At 37.7% G+C, this 18,060-nt stretch overlaps 1 protein-coding gene and 2 long non-coding RNA genes across 5 annotated transcripts in view; 2 read left to right on the forward strand and 1 right to left on the reverse strand.

The window, feature by feature from the left end:
* Positions 1 to 15,531, reverse strand: part of LOC124170701 — a 27,806-nt gene extending 12,275 nt beyond the window's left edge. Inside the window, exon 1 of the mRNA XM_046549606.1 lies at positions 14,098 to 15,531. Within this exon, the coding sequence (XP_046405562.1) occupies positions 14,098 to 14,797 (700 nt within the window). The 5' untranslated portion in view covers positions 14,798 to 15,531. The remainder of the gene's footprint in view (positions 1 to 14,097) is intronic.
* On the forward strand, positions 2,790 to 3,489 carry LOC124170710. The gene is made up of 2 exons (XR_006867563.1): positions 2,790 to 3,016; positions 3,275 to 3,489. It is a non-coding gene; the product is annotated as an uncharacterized LOC124170710 (long non-coding RNA).
* Positions 6,159 to 18,060, forward strand: part of LOC124170708 — a 23,368-nt gene continuing 11,466 nt past the window's right edge. For 2 of the 3 annotated variants that reach the window (XR_006867560.1, XR_006867561.1), the window contains exons 1-2: positions 6,169 to 6,733; positions 6,991 to 7,498. This is a non-coding gene — a long non-coding RNA (uncharacterized LOC124170708). Of the gene's footprint in view, positions 6,734 to 6,990; positions 7,499 to 18,060 lie in introns of all 3 variants that reach the window. The other variant, XR_006867559.1, reaches the window with a different exon arrangement.

Consider the following 18,060-nt stretch of genomic DNA (forward strand, 5'->3'; position numbering starts at 1 on the left):
TCTCGACAAATAGCATTATACTACCGTATAACTCAATACTGATTAAAATCAAATTTTACAAAAGAGAGGAAATTATTGAATTAATCTCGATAATGGTAGCCACACCAGGTTCTTCGATAATTGATTATATGACCAAATTTTCAAAGTTCACTCTAAAGAAAGTTTTAGCTGCAGAGAAAATTATTATGTTGTTCTAAATACCACATATATACATAATTTCACTCAGCACTCATGGATTTTCCAATATACCTACTGTATTGGAAGGCGGCTAGACGTCAATTTACTAAGTCTTTTCAATATGAGAACTTATATATCGTCATTTCCTCAGTAGTTCTTTCATGCTCTCACTAATTCATACAATATTCGTTCATTTCATCTCCAAGAAATACTTCATCTTTAATTATTTCCACAGATTTTCATGCTTCACCGATCACAATAAGGAGTTTTACCTGCAAGAGTAAGATGGATTAATTAAAAAATACCACGCATAGATATGATATCACTCAGTACCCTTGGATTTTCAACATACCTAGAGTATAGTAAGGCAGATAAATATCAATTAAGGTACCCTTATCGATAGGAGAACAAATATTGACATTTCATCTATGTTCTTTCATGTTCCACTGATTCATAAAATATTTGTTGATCTCATTTCCAAGATCTTATCTGCTTATGTTCACAGGTTTTCATAGTTCACTGATCACAACAAGAAGTTTTACCTGGAAGGGAAAGATGAATTAGTTCAAAATACCACTTATATATTCCATATCACTTAGTAGCAATTGATTTTCCAATGTACCTTCAGTATTAGAAGGCGGCCAGATGCCAAATTAGCATGTCTTTCGGAAATAAAGATATATATATTGTCATTTCATCAGCAGTCTTTTCATGTTCCACTGATTCATACAATATTTCCTGATTTCATTTGTTAGAAGTACAACTCATCTACTTATGTTCACAGATTTTCATGGTTCACTGATCACAATAAGAAGTTTTAAAAAGAGGAGAGGGCCTGAAACACTGTGGGAGTAGCACCAGCAGGGGACAACTTTAGGCGATCTAACTCGTAACTTTTCACTTCACCGTTCTTATTCATGCAAGTTACTCTGTGTAGGATATCCCGCTCAGCAAAATGCTTGAAGCAAACTATTGCGCTTGAAGAAAGATTCCAATCTTTCCGAGGGATATTCTTCAGCCACTTCTGTCTACTGCGTTCATCTTTGGTGAACTGGAACACAGTCACATACCCCTTGTTTTTGGTGGATAGGTAGTTGCTTCTGCAATATGCACACAACAACGCTTGGGCTCCTTTAATGAAAACAATGGAAAGTTGCATTAATAAAGATACTTTCGCAACGAGTAGCCATTCGTTGTTCAATAATATACGACGTTATTATAAACACAACTACACATAGTTATTCATAAGGCACACCAAATATAGCAATCAATGTTAACCCGAGAATAATAATATTGTAAAAACAACGCAGCATTTATATACCCGACAAATACGCCTCGTTTCATTTGTGTACTCTCAAGGTTACTTCGTGGCCGGCCGCCAAGAGACGCTATGCTTTGGATGAAATACTGCTGAATATCCACTCACAATTCACTGAGAATATCTTTAAACTATTTTACTTACCGTAAGGCAAAACAAAGAACAGAAAAATAATTCTTGTTCCCCCTTTTAAACCAGTATTGTTGCACTCTCAATTCCCCACCATTAATGGCCGGCCGGCATGTGACCGCAACTCTTTTGAAGTAATAAACGTGATTTTCCTCCTTCAGCTCCCAAAAATTATCTTAAAACTATTGTAAACTAATTATACACGTAACACTAATTCAGGTTGATTCCATTCCTTTTATCCATCATGGATACATCCATCTCTTTTCCACCATGGATTCCATGAACGTGTGCTGTCTGGGACAAATATAATTTTCCTCGATCGAGAATGTGAGCGAGAATGTCAAAAGCATTTAAGTCTGTGGTAAGAATTTATTGAGAAATAATTAAAACTATTAATTATTTCTCAATAAATTCTTATCTGCTTATGTTCACAGGTTTTCATAGTTCACTGATCACAACAAGAAGTTTTACCTGGAAGGGAAAGATGAATTAGTTCAAAATACCACTTATATATTCCATATCACTTAGTAGCAATTGATTTTCCAATGTACCTTCAGTATTAGAAGGCGGCCAGATGCCAAATTAGCATGTCTTTCGGAAATAAAGATATATATATTGTCATTGTTGGGTTGGGTTGGGTTGGGTTGGGTTGGGTTGGGTTGGGTTGGGTTGGGTTGGGTTGGGTTGGGTTGGTGGCAGCACCTGTACGAATAAGTTCAGATTTTGCCCGTCGAGTGGCAGTACATGTGTGCATTAACTCCGCAGTTCTCTATGTGTTCCGTGCTTCTCTTGTGCACCCACTCGCTGTGGTTGGGCTAGGTGGCAGCACCTGTACGAATAAGTTCAGATTTTGCCCGTCGGGTGGCAGTACATCCGAGCATTAACTCCACAGTTCTCTATGTGTTCCGTGTTTCTCCTGCGCATCCACTCTCTGTTGTGACAACAAATGAAATATGAGAATCGTTTTAATTGCTCTTTAAGTTAAAAATATACTTACGGTACCCGAGTACGTTACGAAGGGTTTTCTATATTCCAAAGGACGTGGATACGTAGAACCATCGTGAAACTGAGACAGTTAACAGTCATCTATCATTTTTGATTTATTAAATGCGTTTAATGATAATAAATTCTGCGGAAACTATCGACGGCTTCTTTTTCATCAAAATTTTTTTTAATTTTCAAGTATGTATCATTTCTTCAAATATTTTTTTTTAGAAATTACTATCAGTATTTAAAATTACGGTATTTTTTGTAGATGAAGCAGTAGAAATACTTCCATTAAATAGACATATTCCTATGCATCTGGTAGATATTTAATGATACTTGCCATTCCATGTAAGATTCTTCGATGGCCACTCCAAGAAACGAGTTCCAGCCGACAGAAATTCCTAGGTGGGTTTCTATCCTTTTATTTCATTTTGAACTCCACTATTATTCAGGGATATCCTAGTAAATTGGTAATTTATATCGTTATTAAAAGTGATTCACAAAGAGATTTCATGTAAGCATCGATCGGTGGACGAATTAGTGTTGGTTTCTCGAAAAAATCCTACGCGCGAGTGTATTTGGAGGTTGATTTTAATATTGTTTGTGTATTATTGCTTCAATAATTAATAGTTTTAATTATTTCTCAATAAATTCTTACCACAGACTTAAATGCTTTTGACATTCTCGCTCACATTCTCGATCGAGGAAAATTATATTTGTCCCAGACAGCACACGTTCATGGAATCCATGGTGGAAAAGAGATGGATGTATCCATGATGGATAAAAGGAATGGAATCAACCTGAATTAGTGTTACGTGTATAATTAGTTTACAATAGTTTTAAGATAATTTTTGGGAGCTGAAGGAGGAAAATCACGTTTATTACTTCAAAAGAGTTGCGGTCACATGCCGGCCGGCCATTAATGGTGGGGAATTGAGAGTGCAACAATACTGGTTTAAAAGGGGGAACAAGAATTATTTTTCTGTTCTTTGTTTTGCCTTACGGTAAGTAAAATAGTTTAAAGATATTCTCAGTGAATTGTGAGTGGATATTCAGCAGTATTTCATCCAAAGCATAGCGTCTCTTGGCGGCCGGCCACGAAGTAACCTTGAGAGTACACAAATGAAACGAGGCGTATTTGTCGGGTATATAAATGCTGCGTTGTTTTTACAATATTATTATTCTCGGGTTAACATTGATTGCTATATTTGGTGTGCCTTATGAATAACTATGTGTAGTTGTGTTTATAATAACGTCGTATATTATTGAACAACGAATGGCTACTCGTTGCGAAAGTATCTTTATTAATGCAACTTTCCATTGTTTTCATTAAAGGAGCCCAAGCGTTGTTGTGTGCATATTGCAGAAGCAACTACCTATCCACCAAAAACAAGGGGTATGTGACTGTGTTCCAGTTCACCAAAGATGAACGCAGTAGACAGAAGTGGCTGAAGAATATCCCTCGGAAAGATTGGAATCTTTCTTCAAGCGCAATAGTTTGCTTCAAGCATTTTGCTGAGCGGGATATCCTACACAGAGTAACTTGCATGAATAAGAACGGTGAAGTGAAAAGTTACGAGTTAGATCGCCTAAAGTTGTCCCCTGCTGGTGCTACTCCCACAGTGTTTCAGGCCCTCTCCTCTTTTTAAAACTTCTTATTGTGATCAGTGAACCATGAAAATCTGTGAACATAAGTAGATGAGTTGTACTTCTAACAAATGAAATCAGGAAATATTGTATGAATCAGTGGAACATGAAAAGACTGCTGATGAAATGACAATATATATATCTTTATTTCCGAAAGACATGCTAATTTGGCATCTGGCCGCCTTCTAATACTGAAGGTACATTGGAAAATCAATTGCTACTAAGTGATATGGAATATATAAGTGGTATTTTGAACTAATTCATCTTTCCCTTCCAGGTAAAACTTCTTGTTGTGATCAGTGAACTATGAAAACCTGTGAACATAAGCAGATAAGATCTTGGAAATGAGATCAACAAATATTTTATGAATCAGTGGAACATGAAAGAACATAGATGAAATGTCAATATTTGTTCTCCTATCGATAAGGGTACCTTAATTGATATTTATCTGCCTTACTATACTCTAGGTATGTTGAAAATCCAAGGGTACTGAGTGATATCATATCTATGCGTGGTATTTTTTAATTAATCCATCTTACTCTTGCAGGTAAAACTCCTTATTGTGATCGGTGAAGCATGAAAATCTGTGGAAATAATTAAAGATGAAGTATTTCTTGGAGATGAAATGAACGAATATTGTATGAATTAGTGAGAGCATGAAAGAACTACTGAGGAAATGACGATATATAAGTTCTCATATTGAAAAGACTTAGTAAATTGACGTCTAGCCGCCTTCCAATACAGTAGGTATATTGGAAAATCCATGAGTGCTGAGTGAAATTATGTATATATGTGGTATTTAGAACAACATAATAATTTTCTCTGCAGCTAAAACTTTCTTTAGAGTGAACTTTGAAAATTTGGTCATATAATCAATTATCGAAGAACCTGGTGTGGCTACCATTATCGAGATTAATTCAATAATTTCCTCTCTTTTGTAAAATTTGATTTTAATCAGTATTGAGTTATACGGTAGTATAATGCTATTTGTCGAGACATTTCTCCAATTCGGAAGTCATTATTATTTCATTATACTGGTCTTGGTGTTTAGAAATATTAGATTGACAATATATTTATTTTCCTTATGGCTTCATATTTTTTAAACATTATTTGTCTAATATATAGAATGTTAAGACTAGTTTTTTTTGTAATATCACATAAAGTTTTCTAATTAGCCCTTACATTTGTACTGATCATGTTTTTTTCGTCAAATTTTTCCATCAGATAATGTGGTGCCTGTGAAACTGATAGCTGTTGCTGGTGACGGTTCATCGGTGAACTTCAAATGGCACGATCTATGGAGGTTGTTTCCGGCTGAAATTGAAATTAAGAACCTGTGGCAGCTTTTATTTATTCCACTTGCTGGAGTAATATTTATGCTTTGATGGCCATGCCTTGTGACATTGTTTGATATGTTGTTTGACCTCTTCAATATGAAATGTTTACCGGAAAATGTATATATCTGATTTTTATTTTAAATAAATGTTGTTAAGCGTCATAAATTTTTTCTCTCCTTAAATACCGCGGCGAAAGGTGCTAGAAAATAACGCATTACTTTTTAACATGTTAATTTTTTAGGTTATTCATGGAGGTGAAATGATGTTTATTTTAAAGCCGCTCTTTATTTCTAAGTCAATAAATTTTATAGGGTGCTTTTCTATATAAACAACCAATGGGTTAAGCGGTAAACTAAACGGTATTTCCTTCTTGGTCTGAATTTCTGGGTCGTCGATCGCAGTACTTAAATATATTTCCGAGCATAATCTCTCGTATCCCTTGCCTTGTTATTAGTTCTCACGATTACTTTTAATAAATAGCTGTTATAATACGAAATACAACCACTCGAATAACTCAACCCTACCGTAGTTTTTATCTTAACTTTAGGGAGGGTGAACGGAGGTCCATCCATATTAACATCACACAACGTCAACAGCTGAGAGGCCGATAGCATCCTGCGCAATTTGTATAGAGTTAGCCTATCATATACACTACAAAAGTGTCGACCATGGTCACATCTATACTTTCCCGTTTACACCACAATAGTATGATCATAATTTCCCGTTTACACAGCGCGAATAACGGCCGTTCCATTGTTTCATAAAACGTCATGCAAAAGGCGCAAATCGTCGAAATCGTCTTTCAGCTGATATTTTTTGTTAGTATCTATCGCTCTACTGTACTTGAGGAAGCGATAAATATAATTGATGAATTAATGTAGCATAGAAAAAATCTGTCGCATCGATTTAAGGAAGTATTTAGCAGGTGATGGTAGGAGATATTGAAATTTTTTTACAAATCTTTTGCTTGTCAGATGATTGCGGATTCAATGTTTGTAACATATCCACACAAAGATAGGATTTTTGATAACTTTCTTTGAATGATCACTTAATGAGTTGCATGGAAAGCAATGATGAGTAATTCATCGAGTCTCGTCAGAAACTTGTATATGTTATTAAGTAGTGTGGATGAACCGCCGTGAGTGAAAATATGCGTTTTTCTCTTATAATCATGAGTGGTGCAATGAACCGGAATTTAACTGTGTCCGGCTTTCATCATCTCAAATTATCTTATGCTTATATCTAGTTTTATATAAAAAAAATCATTGAGGTATGTATATTTATCTCCTATATTTTCCAGCCAAGTCATTAGATATATTTCTCGTTCAGAAATGCCTTAAATTGAAAATGAAATGACAGTAATTTAGTTGCTATTTTCTTATTTATTAATTTTAGGTGTGTGAGCTGCACTTCACATCGAGTGATATCAGAAAAGAATCTGTGGCCTTGCACGAGGAGATGGGGTGATAATTCGTGTTGAATTCACTGCCTTGACTGCTGGCCTAATCATTTAATGTATCCAAAAGGGTTTCTCTAAGTGAAGCAATCATCAGCTGAGGTCCTGCGTGTAGTAGTCTCTGGTGCTCATATTCAATTAGCAATTTTGTGATATGATGCCTTGGTGGAAGTATCATAGGATGTTTAGAATTGTATGGTAATTCTGCAGCGTGCAATCTCCCTCCTACTCTCAATATGTCTTCACCATCTAGAAAAGGATGTAGCTGCTTGAGTTTACTCTTACCATTTACGACGCTGTTTTCCTTTAATGAAGTCATATCAGATGAATATGATTCAACTTGTGCAATTTTGACAAGTTTTCTTGTTGCTGCCTTCAACTCATGCGGGGTCAGTGATGCAGAGGAATGCTGTTTTTTCCGTTGACAATTGAAACAAATCGCAGCAGGTAGGCTGTTACCCTCTGTAATTTGGTAAAGGTTGAATAATTATGAATGAATAGCCTTTCAACCTTGCATGCATTTAAACAAATGATTGCATTTCTCTCATCGGGAATATCGTCAAAGCACTCTTCCTTACGTCCTGCGGCCAATTACTTGGATCTTGTTTCAGCCAATCTGGACCCGCCCACCATAAGGAACACTCACGTAGCATTTCGGCAGATATTCCGCGGGAAATAAGATCAGCAGGGTTGTCTTGAGATGGTACATGCTTCCAGTCTTTTGTACTGCTCTGTATCTCAGCCACTCGGTTGGCAACAAATGTTTTCCATTTCGTCGGACATCCAGACACCCATGCCAAGGTTACTGTTGAATCTGTCCATAGATGTACGCTGTCAATTTTATGAATATGAGCGTTTTCTGCAGTTTCTTCATTAATCTTGATAGTAGTAATGCTCCACATAGTTCCAATCTTGGGAGAGTTATTTGTTTAATGGGCGCTACCCTTGACTTTGAGCACAAGAATGCACTGTGTGTTCATTGTTTTGATTGGTAGATCGGATGTAAATACATGCCCCATAAGCTCTCTCAGAAGCATCTGAGAATCCATGTAATTCAATCGATCTTATTTAACCTCTTGTTAGCACGAAACGATTAATCATAATGCCATTCATTGCTGGGATCTGTTTACATAGAGAAAACCATTCTTGTAATAGTTGACATGGTAATCTTTCATCCCAATTAAATTTGCACTGCCACAGTTTCTGCATGAATATTTTGAAGGTTATGGTGATTGGACTCACTAATCCTAAGGGATCAAATGTTGATGATATTACAGAGAGAATTTTCCTTTTCGTGCAGTATGAATCCAAAACTGGCAATAGAGGTTTGTGGATTGAATTCACAATAACAAACTGATCAGATTTAGGTAGCCATTTCAAACCTAGTGTTTTCACCATCTGACTATCATCATCTGCCAACGAATGGTTTAGCTCTTTTAATTGCGTTGGAATGGCTTCCAACACCTTCCTGTCATTACTGCACCATTTTCTGAGTTGAAATCCTCCTAGTTCTAATAATTCTTGTAGTTCCCTTTGTAGTTTGATTGCACTTTCTGGAGTATCTGATCCAGTTAAACCGTCGTCCACGTAAAAATCTCTTGTCAAGGCCTCTGCTGCTTCGGGATAGTTTTCTCGTTCTCTCATTGCTAATTCCTGCAAACATCTCACTGCCAGGAATGGCGCTGCTGCTGTGCTGTAAGTTACTGTGGTGAGTTTATACTCCTGTAGATCCTCATTTGGATCTTTCCGCCACAGGACCCTTTGTAGTCCTTGGTCTTCAGGATGCATCAGTATCTGACGATACATCTTTCATATGTCAGTTGTCAAGGCGACTGGATGAAACCTAAACCTCATGGTGGTAGACCATTGGTCCTGTTGAATTGTGGGTCCGACAAGTAGCATATCATTTAATGATTTTCCATTGGTTGTACGCGTAGATGCATCAAAGACGACTCGTAGTCTTGTTGTAGAGCTTACTTCCTTGAACACCGGGTGATGTGGAAGATAATATTTGACTCCTCCTTCTTCAGTACTCAATATCATATGTCCAAGCTCTTCATATTCTTGCATGAAGTTCGTATAGTCCTTCTTCAAGGCGATGTTCCTTTCCAATCTTCTTTCGATTTGGTGAAATCTCAGCAGTGCCGTTTCTCGAGAGTCTCCTAGATTTTCAATGCCGTTTTTTGTTGGTAGTCTTACAATAAAGCGGCCTTTGTCATCTCGTACTGTATGAATTGTGAAATGTTGTTCACAAAGCTGTTCCTCCTTAGAATGAACTGGTTGTTCCATTTCTTCGATGTCCCACCACTTACTTAACTGTTGTTCCAGCATGGAATCACTTCTTGCAAGCAAAGTTAGTTGTTGAGTCTGATTTACTTGGTCTTGATCTGTTTTATACTCTCCACTTATGATCCAACCCAATTTTGTATTTTGAAGAACTGGGTATGGTCCAGGTCTGGTCTTTTGCTCTGGCAACAGTAACTTACAAAACAGTTCTGCTCCAATTAGGATGTTGATTTTTTGTGGTTTATTAAATCTTGGGTCAGCTAATTGAATATTTCTTGGCAAACCTAGATTCTTGCAGAGATGAGTGTTGTTGGTAAATTGCCTGTAATTTTTGGAAGTACAGCACAATTCAATTTAGCAGTGAAATCAGTCGTTATTGATTTGATTTCTGTGTCCACACTGTGAGTGGTTGATGACGTGATGCTATTGAATCCTTGTAGTGGGATATGGTTTCTTTTCTTTCGTATTCCCAAAAGTTGTGCACAATGTTCAGTAATGAAATGTGTTTGTGAGCCACTGTCAAGTAAGGCTCGACAATTGACCCACCGTCCAGTCTTGTCTCGGACTTGGATGACGGCTGTGCTCAGTAATACTTGCGATATTGATTTTCTTCTCATTGTGTAATAACTCAGGTGAGGCTGTGCTGAAGCACGGGTTTCTTGATCCTGACCTGTTCCTGTCTGTTCTGAATTGACTCTTGGTGACTCGACGTGGTGTGGCTTGTCTTGGTGCAACAAGGTGTGGTGATGTCGATTACATTTGAAGCATGAGCGTTTCGATTTACACTCCATTGCATAATGATTCCCTCTTAAGCAGTTGTTGCACAATTTATGCTTGATTATTCCAATTCGTCTTTGAACATTCATTGAAATAAATTCATTGCATCTGAATAAGGCATGCAATCCCTTACACACTACACATGCAGTGATGGTGTTTACATAACTCTGCTTAAAGTTCTTGTGATTCTTGTTTTGTTTAAACTTATCCTCCGTTTCACTACCATTTGGTTTTTCAGCCTGTACTAACTGCAGAGTTTGACATTTTCCCTCCAGAAATTGTTTCAAATCTTCTAAACTGGGAAAATCATGGTTATCGAACCTCCATTCGAACTCAATTTTTCTATTTTTGTCCAACCTTTCCATAATCATTTGTGAAATCAGCAAGTCCTCCAATAGGAATGGGTAGATCCATTGCTTCCAATGCATTTTTATTGCTAACCACTTGATTAATTAATTGTCTAATTTCTGGTTCCGAATTCTTGTGAGCACTTGGTAACGTAAGTAGAGCTCTGACATGCTGCATTGCAATTAATCTTTTGTTGTTGTATCGTTCACAGATGATTTCATATGCCACCTTGAAGTTAGCTGATGTTACAGGTAGATTTTGAATTAGCTCTTTTGGTTGACCCTTTAGCACAGATAGTAAATAATGGAACTTCTGTACCTCAGAAAGTAGTTGATTATTCACAACTAGACTTTCAAATGTATCCCTGAATTGATTCCAGCTTCCTAACTCTCCGTTGAAGTTAGGCAGTGTTATGCGTGGCAATTTTATGTTATTCATATCTGGCGTCTCACTTTGATTGGATTGGCTCGATCGCTCAGATTTATTCGAAGATTCATGTTTCACTATTGGCTGGGAATTAATTATGGTCATAATATTCCCTTCGACTTCAAAATGAATGCGTTCAAAATCTTCTCTGTCCGCGCCATGGTCTTCCTCATCCTCAATTTCTAAGCGTAACTGGACTTCATCGTATTGATCCCATATTTCTCTAAGTTTGGCTTGCCTAGCATGTAAATTTTTTAGCTTATCATTCACGGAGAATGAGTTGACGTAGTTGAGAGCACGTGTTAATTTTCCCTTAATCACGCCCCTTTGCTTTATTAATTTGCCCTTTGTTATTGAATCCATCATATGGGAAAATGACTAAAAAGGTTTAGGAATGGAAGGATCTGACCTTGGATGAGCCTCTGATTTGAGTGCGGCACCACACGAACAGGGATGGGGTGTTGAGTTGAGTCGGCACTTGTTCGACACGGCGCGTATATCGTCGGCGATAGCGGAGATAGAAGGCGGCTGCGTGTCTCTTCTGCACGGCATTCAGTCCGGGCTGGTCACTTCCCCTCGCGGCCAGCTGCTTGGGATGATAAGGGGAACTAAAGGCTCGATTCTTACGACGCAGTGCGTGTGCGTAATTTTTCAAGAAGAATCCGCTGACGAAGGACCAAAATGTTTGGGTATTGAATTATAGTGGACTGTATTAATTTAAATGCTGGTTTGTTATCAGGATTCCTTTAATGAAATTACACTAGTAAGAAGAGCACAAAGTAAACTAAATGATCTTGAAAGGATTGGGAACTGTCCCACACGTCCACCCAAGACGATTGCGCGAGGCTGACTGACCACGAGACTGACTCCCTTGGCCGGCCGGAGTGAGCGCATGGATACAAACAAAAGAAATAGTTCCTCAACAACTAGGTCCCTGTGGCGTCACGTGGAGCGGCATCGCATGGGCACCAATCTGGCCTTTTTCAAATGCAGCTAAAATTGACCATTTAACATTTGTCTAAACTGGGATTTCTAAAACCAAGTAATTTGTGTATTATGAATACAGTAATTGTGGGTACCGAATCGCAATCAATGCCTTTTGTTTTTTTTAATGAAGGAAACTACCCTATTGTTTACATAAAATTAAAATATTCCATTAATCAGCTGTTTGAATCCTTTAAAGGCAATCACAATTACTTGGGTTTCCTGCTGCATATGCGACCTAGTCAAACATTCTCACATTCATAGTTTAGTATTTGAGGTGTTCGAAATTCGATGTATTCGAATATTCGAGCAATGATTTGATATTCGAATTCGAGAAATCTACTATTCGACCCATCCCTACTATAAACCTATTCGTTTCCTTCCTCTCCCAAGTTTTCCTAACATTCTACCCTCTTACCCTGTTTTCAACATCCCCTCCCAGCTTAGTGCTAAGTGCTCTGTCCATACCTTCTGTCTTCTCCGTATCTCATCCAGAAGCTGTCTCTCCACACCCACCATATCCACCACGTTCCTCCTCCTCTTTTATTCTCCCTTATGCAGCCTGGGCCGTATAAGCATTACAAATGTTCCCTCTACATCTTACATCTATCCCTCTAATCTAAGCCTATCTTCTTGAGAATATTCATTAAATTTACCCAGTTCACTCTATGAAATGCTTTTTTGAAATCCACCAAACAGGAATGCACGTCCTAGTCTTCACAAAATCCTCTGGCCAACATCCCTCCTCATAGCTCCATAATAATTAATTAAACCAATAAATGCTTTGACTTCAGTGACAGTCTTAGGAATAGGTGCATTAACTATGGCTGATATTTTAGACTGAGAGGTCTGCAGTCCCTCTTTGTCTATGATAAACCCCAGGTATTCTACCTGGTCCGCAAAAAACGTGCATTTGTCTTTTCTTACTGTAAAGCCTTTTTCACTAAAGCGCTTGCATACTTCTTGCAATCTACGAAAATGAGTTTCATTATCAGGAGCAGTGATAAGAACATCATCCATGAATACTGAGATACCTTCTAAGTTTTGCAAGGCTTGTTCAATTACCCTTTGGAATATTCCAGGAGCTGACGAGATTCCGTAGGGCATTCAGCAATAAGAAAAAAGACCCTTATGCGTACTTATTGTACATAGTTTTTCAGAGTTCTCGTCTAACTCTAATTGCATATAAGCTTGGCTCAAATCTAATTTGCTAAAACTTACTCCCTGCTGTAAATTAGCAAATAAATCTTCAATCCTAGGGATAGGGTATTTATCTGTTTCCAAGTACTGATTTAAGGTAACCTTAAAATCACCACATATCCTCATATCGCCGTTCTTTTTTAAAACGGGTACAATTGGTGTTCCCCACTCAGAACTTTCTATAGGGACTAAAATGTGTTCATCTATTAGGCGCTGGAGTTCTTTTTCAACCTTGCCTTTTATAGAGAAGGGTATTGGTCGTGGTTTAAAGTACCTTGGCCTAGCGTTTTCCTTCAGGTTAAGCCTTACCGGTTCTCCCTTATACTGCCCCAATTTGTCAGTAAATACTTCAGGAAATTGACCGAATAACTCGGCTTTCATTATTTCAACATTAGTATCCTTACTGAAACGTTTATCAATGGCACACAAGTTGCTCTTAAATGAAATATCTACTCCAAGCACTTTGAGCCACTCACGACCCATTAATGGATGTGAGCCTCCCTTAATAACATAAAAATCCAAATTTCTATAATACATATTTTCATAGCACACATCAACCGTTACCTTTCCTAAAGGTAAAATGGGTTCATTAGTATACGAACGCAGAGTGAGATCACAAGGCGACAACAATGTGCAAGAACTGAAATTATTTTTGTAAAATTGGTCACTACAAACAGTGACACTGGCTCCCGTGTCTACTTCAAAAGTTGTTTCCCGACCTTGAACTAAAACCTTAATTTTAACAGGGTCAACCTTAGTTACTTCTGTTACTCTTTCACTCACATTGAATAAATGTTGAACATCTTCAACGCAACCTTCGGAATGATCGTTACCCGAGATGCCTTTGGAATTACACACATTAGAGTGATCATCACTCACGAAATTGTGTTGCCCATTATGTGCAGATCTTTTATTTTGAAATTTAAACTGATTTTGCCCATTTTTCTTAAACTTATAACAATGGTAGTCTGGTATCTTACCAGATTCTGCTGACTTACACACTTTAGAAATGTGATTTCTCTTACCACATTTATGGCACACAACACCAAACAACCTGCACTGCTTTCTGTAATGGCCACACTGCCCACAGCACAAACACTGCACTTTCTCTAATCTTGACCTCTGGTTTGCTCCGCACCCATCCTTCGTCTGTGGACGTTGTTGTGCTGCCATCTGCTGGACTCGGCCGCTGCTGTCGTTGACCGTCAGCGTCGCTGCATCCTTCTCCACCGCCTCCACAAAGCAGACGATTTTCACTGCCTGGTCGTAGGTCAGGGCTGCCTCTCCCAGTAATCTCTGCTTGGTTGATTCACTTCTGATACCGCTCACCAATCGGTCTCTGAGGTAGTCATTAAGAGCCGCGCCAAACTCGCAGTAGGTGGATAACTTTTTGAGACTGGCGATGTACTCTGCTATGGATTCGCCATCATGCTGATTCCTTTTACTAAACTTGTATCGCTCGGCAATGAACGATGGCTTAGGATACAAGTGTTCCTGAATCAACTTCACTAACTCGTTTAAAGTTTTTGAAGATGGTTTTGCAGGCGTACATAGATCCCGCAATAAACTATAAGTTTTCACACCTACGACAGTTAGTAGGGTGCTCACTTTTTTTTCATCTGCTACATTATTGCAGTCCACAAATAGTTCAAAACGCTCAATATAAGAGTCCCAACTTTCCACGCAGTTATCGAATTCACCGATTCCGCCTATAATACCTGACATAATTGCTCCTTTTCTAAATGAATAACGGCGTACTTATTCACCGTTACCTGTTTAGACATCAAAATGTTCAGATTTTGAGTCCCCACGTGGTGCATGATAATGAAGGTACAACTTCCTTCCGTTTTAACTTTCGTAAAAAAAAAACTAACCGCGTACAATCGAACTGGTTGCATTGCACACACGGGTTGTAATTAATTTTACGGAATTATACGAAACTATACATCTCGTCGCCAATTGTAACGTACAGGTCTTGAGAGGGATTGGCTAATTGAAACTTCAGTGAACTGCATTTCGTGAGAGGCACACACAGACTGACTGACTCCGCCGGTTCTTTTCAGCCTTGCTTCTACAGTGGCGCCAATGTTGGCCAATCACATTTATTCTTTTTCATACATTACAACATACATTTTCATACATTACATATGTTGTCTCAGGTAGGGTGCAATTTAGGTGCATACTGCTATTTGTACTTTTCTTTTGGGTGTTCTATTTATATTAATGTTTACATTGTAGTCGTAAGATATTTTTGTCGTATATTGCTTTATTAATTGGTTACTCCATGTTTAGGTACGTTTTGTCAATTTGTGAATAGGTGACCCCGAGAAATATGACGAAAGTTGAGTGCCTAACTACCCGACTCTTCAGGTTGATTTAACGAAAAGTGGAACCTGTTCCAATCTGGTTTTTACATTTAGTTTAAAATTAGACTGTTCACACTATTAAGTACATCATCGTGAACTCTTTATTTTTATTTACGTTTTGCTGTATATTATATGAACCAGATAGCAAAATAGAGTTCATATCAATTCAATTTTAAGAAGAACTAGTTTCCCCAATTATGCGCAACTGAAGCAGCCTATAGGAATACATGTTTGTTTTCGTTTGTGTCCTTTACAGAGGATCACCTGCGTCCAAAGGCTCCGTTTTTATACGTAAATAAATTTGACAAAAGTTAGCAATAACACAGAGGTAGATTACATGGTTTGAAAAAAAATGTATACACAACCATAGACTATGAATTTCAACCACCAACCAACCATTAATAAGTAATCTTAAACAAATGATAGGTACTATCTTTTATCAATAATATGCCATTAATAGAATGTCATTGATAACTAACCATGGGCTTCCAAATGGATAAAAGGCAATTCTAAGGAAAGGCACTTCCAATGCTGCATGACTTTCAAAGCCAGAGAAGAACATTAGGAGTTGTAACCAGCTGATTATTCCTCCTATCTGGTAATTATCTCTCGTTGCTCTACGCCAATTGATGAAAATATAACTTAAGATTACTCAGAATGTTAATTAACAAAAGTACCCGCAATACTCAAAGTGCCAGCATTTATTTTATGAAATTTTATACGTGAACATCTCTCGCACGTAATTCAGTGCGCATAAAATGACTAAATATGCTTCAACATGTACTAGTAAGAAATTCTTGTTTACTAAAGAAACCTTTAACTATATATGTCCACTGGAGGTGTAATGAAAACATCGCAGATAATGAAGTTCATTCGAAGATGTATTGCCGACAATGGAAAACAAGGTTTGAATACAAAATTGAAGCTCAAATTTCACTCCATCAAAGAAGACTATAAATTTTACATTCTTAATGACCATAAGTATGTAAAAATTTAGATTTTCATTAAATACGTTGATTCAGAACATTAAATTGAAAGTTTTCTTAATCTTCTAAAGAAACAGTACACAGTAAAGGTACAGCAATACACACCGTGCAATTTCCAAAAATCAAAACATGTACTACTCAGTTTTTTGCTATTAGTTCTGGGAACTGTACAACTGCATTTACAATAGGCCGTCCAAATATCTTTCCTCCTTTTCAATAGAAATGATATATCCTGCCAGTGGAATTAAATACTTTTTATATCATTCATGAAAAATGTGTCCATATATTTGGTAAAACATAGGGGAACCCGGTGCGGAACGGGGCGGCGGGGCGGAACGGGGCAAGCGATTTTAAAGTGCGAAATAAAGCAGGAGTTAATATAACTATTCCAAAGTTGTTGTTTAACATATAAGCAACATCAATATGGGCTAGATATAGTTATTGCTGCTTGCGCAGCACCTTTTTTCGCGTTTAAAAAATCGCTTACCCGGCCGTTCCGACCCGCCACCTCGTTCCGCCCCGTGTTCCCCTATATATCAATTACATAGAATTCCAACGCGTTTTGCCCGGTCGTGTAAAATAACAGTCGCGCCATAATTCTTTAACCAAACTACTTTCAGTTTATAAATTACGTAGGTCTACGCGGAAGATGCTATATTTTGACTTAACACACTTTCTGATGTGACTGAGGTACCTACTAAGTAAATTATTATAATATAAATATCAATTTGATCTTACAATACCTTCAAATGAACTTCCAAACAGAATATCATCGATAGGCAAGAGTCAGGAGCAGCCTTGAACCATTTATTCCGTATAGCTTGTGCTTAAGGCACGGGAATGAATATCTTCTCCAGGCTTTTGTTTCGACGTCGAGATGAAATTTGGAACAAAAAATCATTTATAATTCTATTTTGAATTCATGTTCTCGGTACTAGACGACATTTTTAGGAAGTAAACTCCTCCGATTCCCGGAAACTCTCGCCGCGCTAAAGAGGGCGACGGAATACAGAGATACTCCACTGGTGACTACTGCCTTGTGACGTCACATCTCAATCAATGCACTGTGTTTCAGCGCAACATGAAATTTTCCGACTTTCAAAACGTTTTAAAGTGCATACCCCAGATGCAGGAAATAAAAGTGACGATACTAATGTTTCTTTTTTAGGCTAAAATTTCAAATTCAGCAAAAAAAAATTAGTGCACTTCCCTTCATAATAATCGTTTAATTCTCCCCAGGTGGATGGGCAAAAGAAAATAATACTTCTCGTTAAACGCCTTTGCCAGTATGGAATCTATCTTATGCACGCCCGTCCGATTGCAATTGATCCGACTGTGTTCAATGATTGATAGATTTTCAACCATAAAACATCGATAGGCCTCTTGTACAATAAAACAGCAGGCAGAAAAAATTAGGATGCACCGTGACCTGACCCTGGTATTCGCTCAATAGGGTAGTTTCCTTCATCAAAGAAAACGAAAGGCATTGATTGCGATTCGTTACCCACCATTAGTGTATTCATAATACACAAATTATTTGGTTTTTGAAATACCGGTTTAGACGAATGGCAAGGGTCAAATTTTATCCTCATTTGAAAAAGGCCAGATTGGCGCCCATGCGATTCCACTCCGCATG

Source organism: Ischnura elegans, chromosome X, assembly GCF_921293095.1.
Source record: "Ischnura elegans chromosome X, ioIscEleg1.1, whole genome shotgun sequence".
Classification (NCBI taxonomy): Eukaryota; Metazoa; Arthropoda; class Insecta; order Odonata; family Coenagrionidae; genus Ischnura; species Ischnura elegans.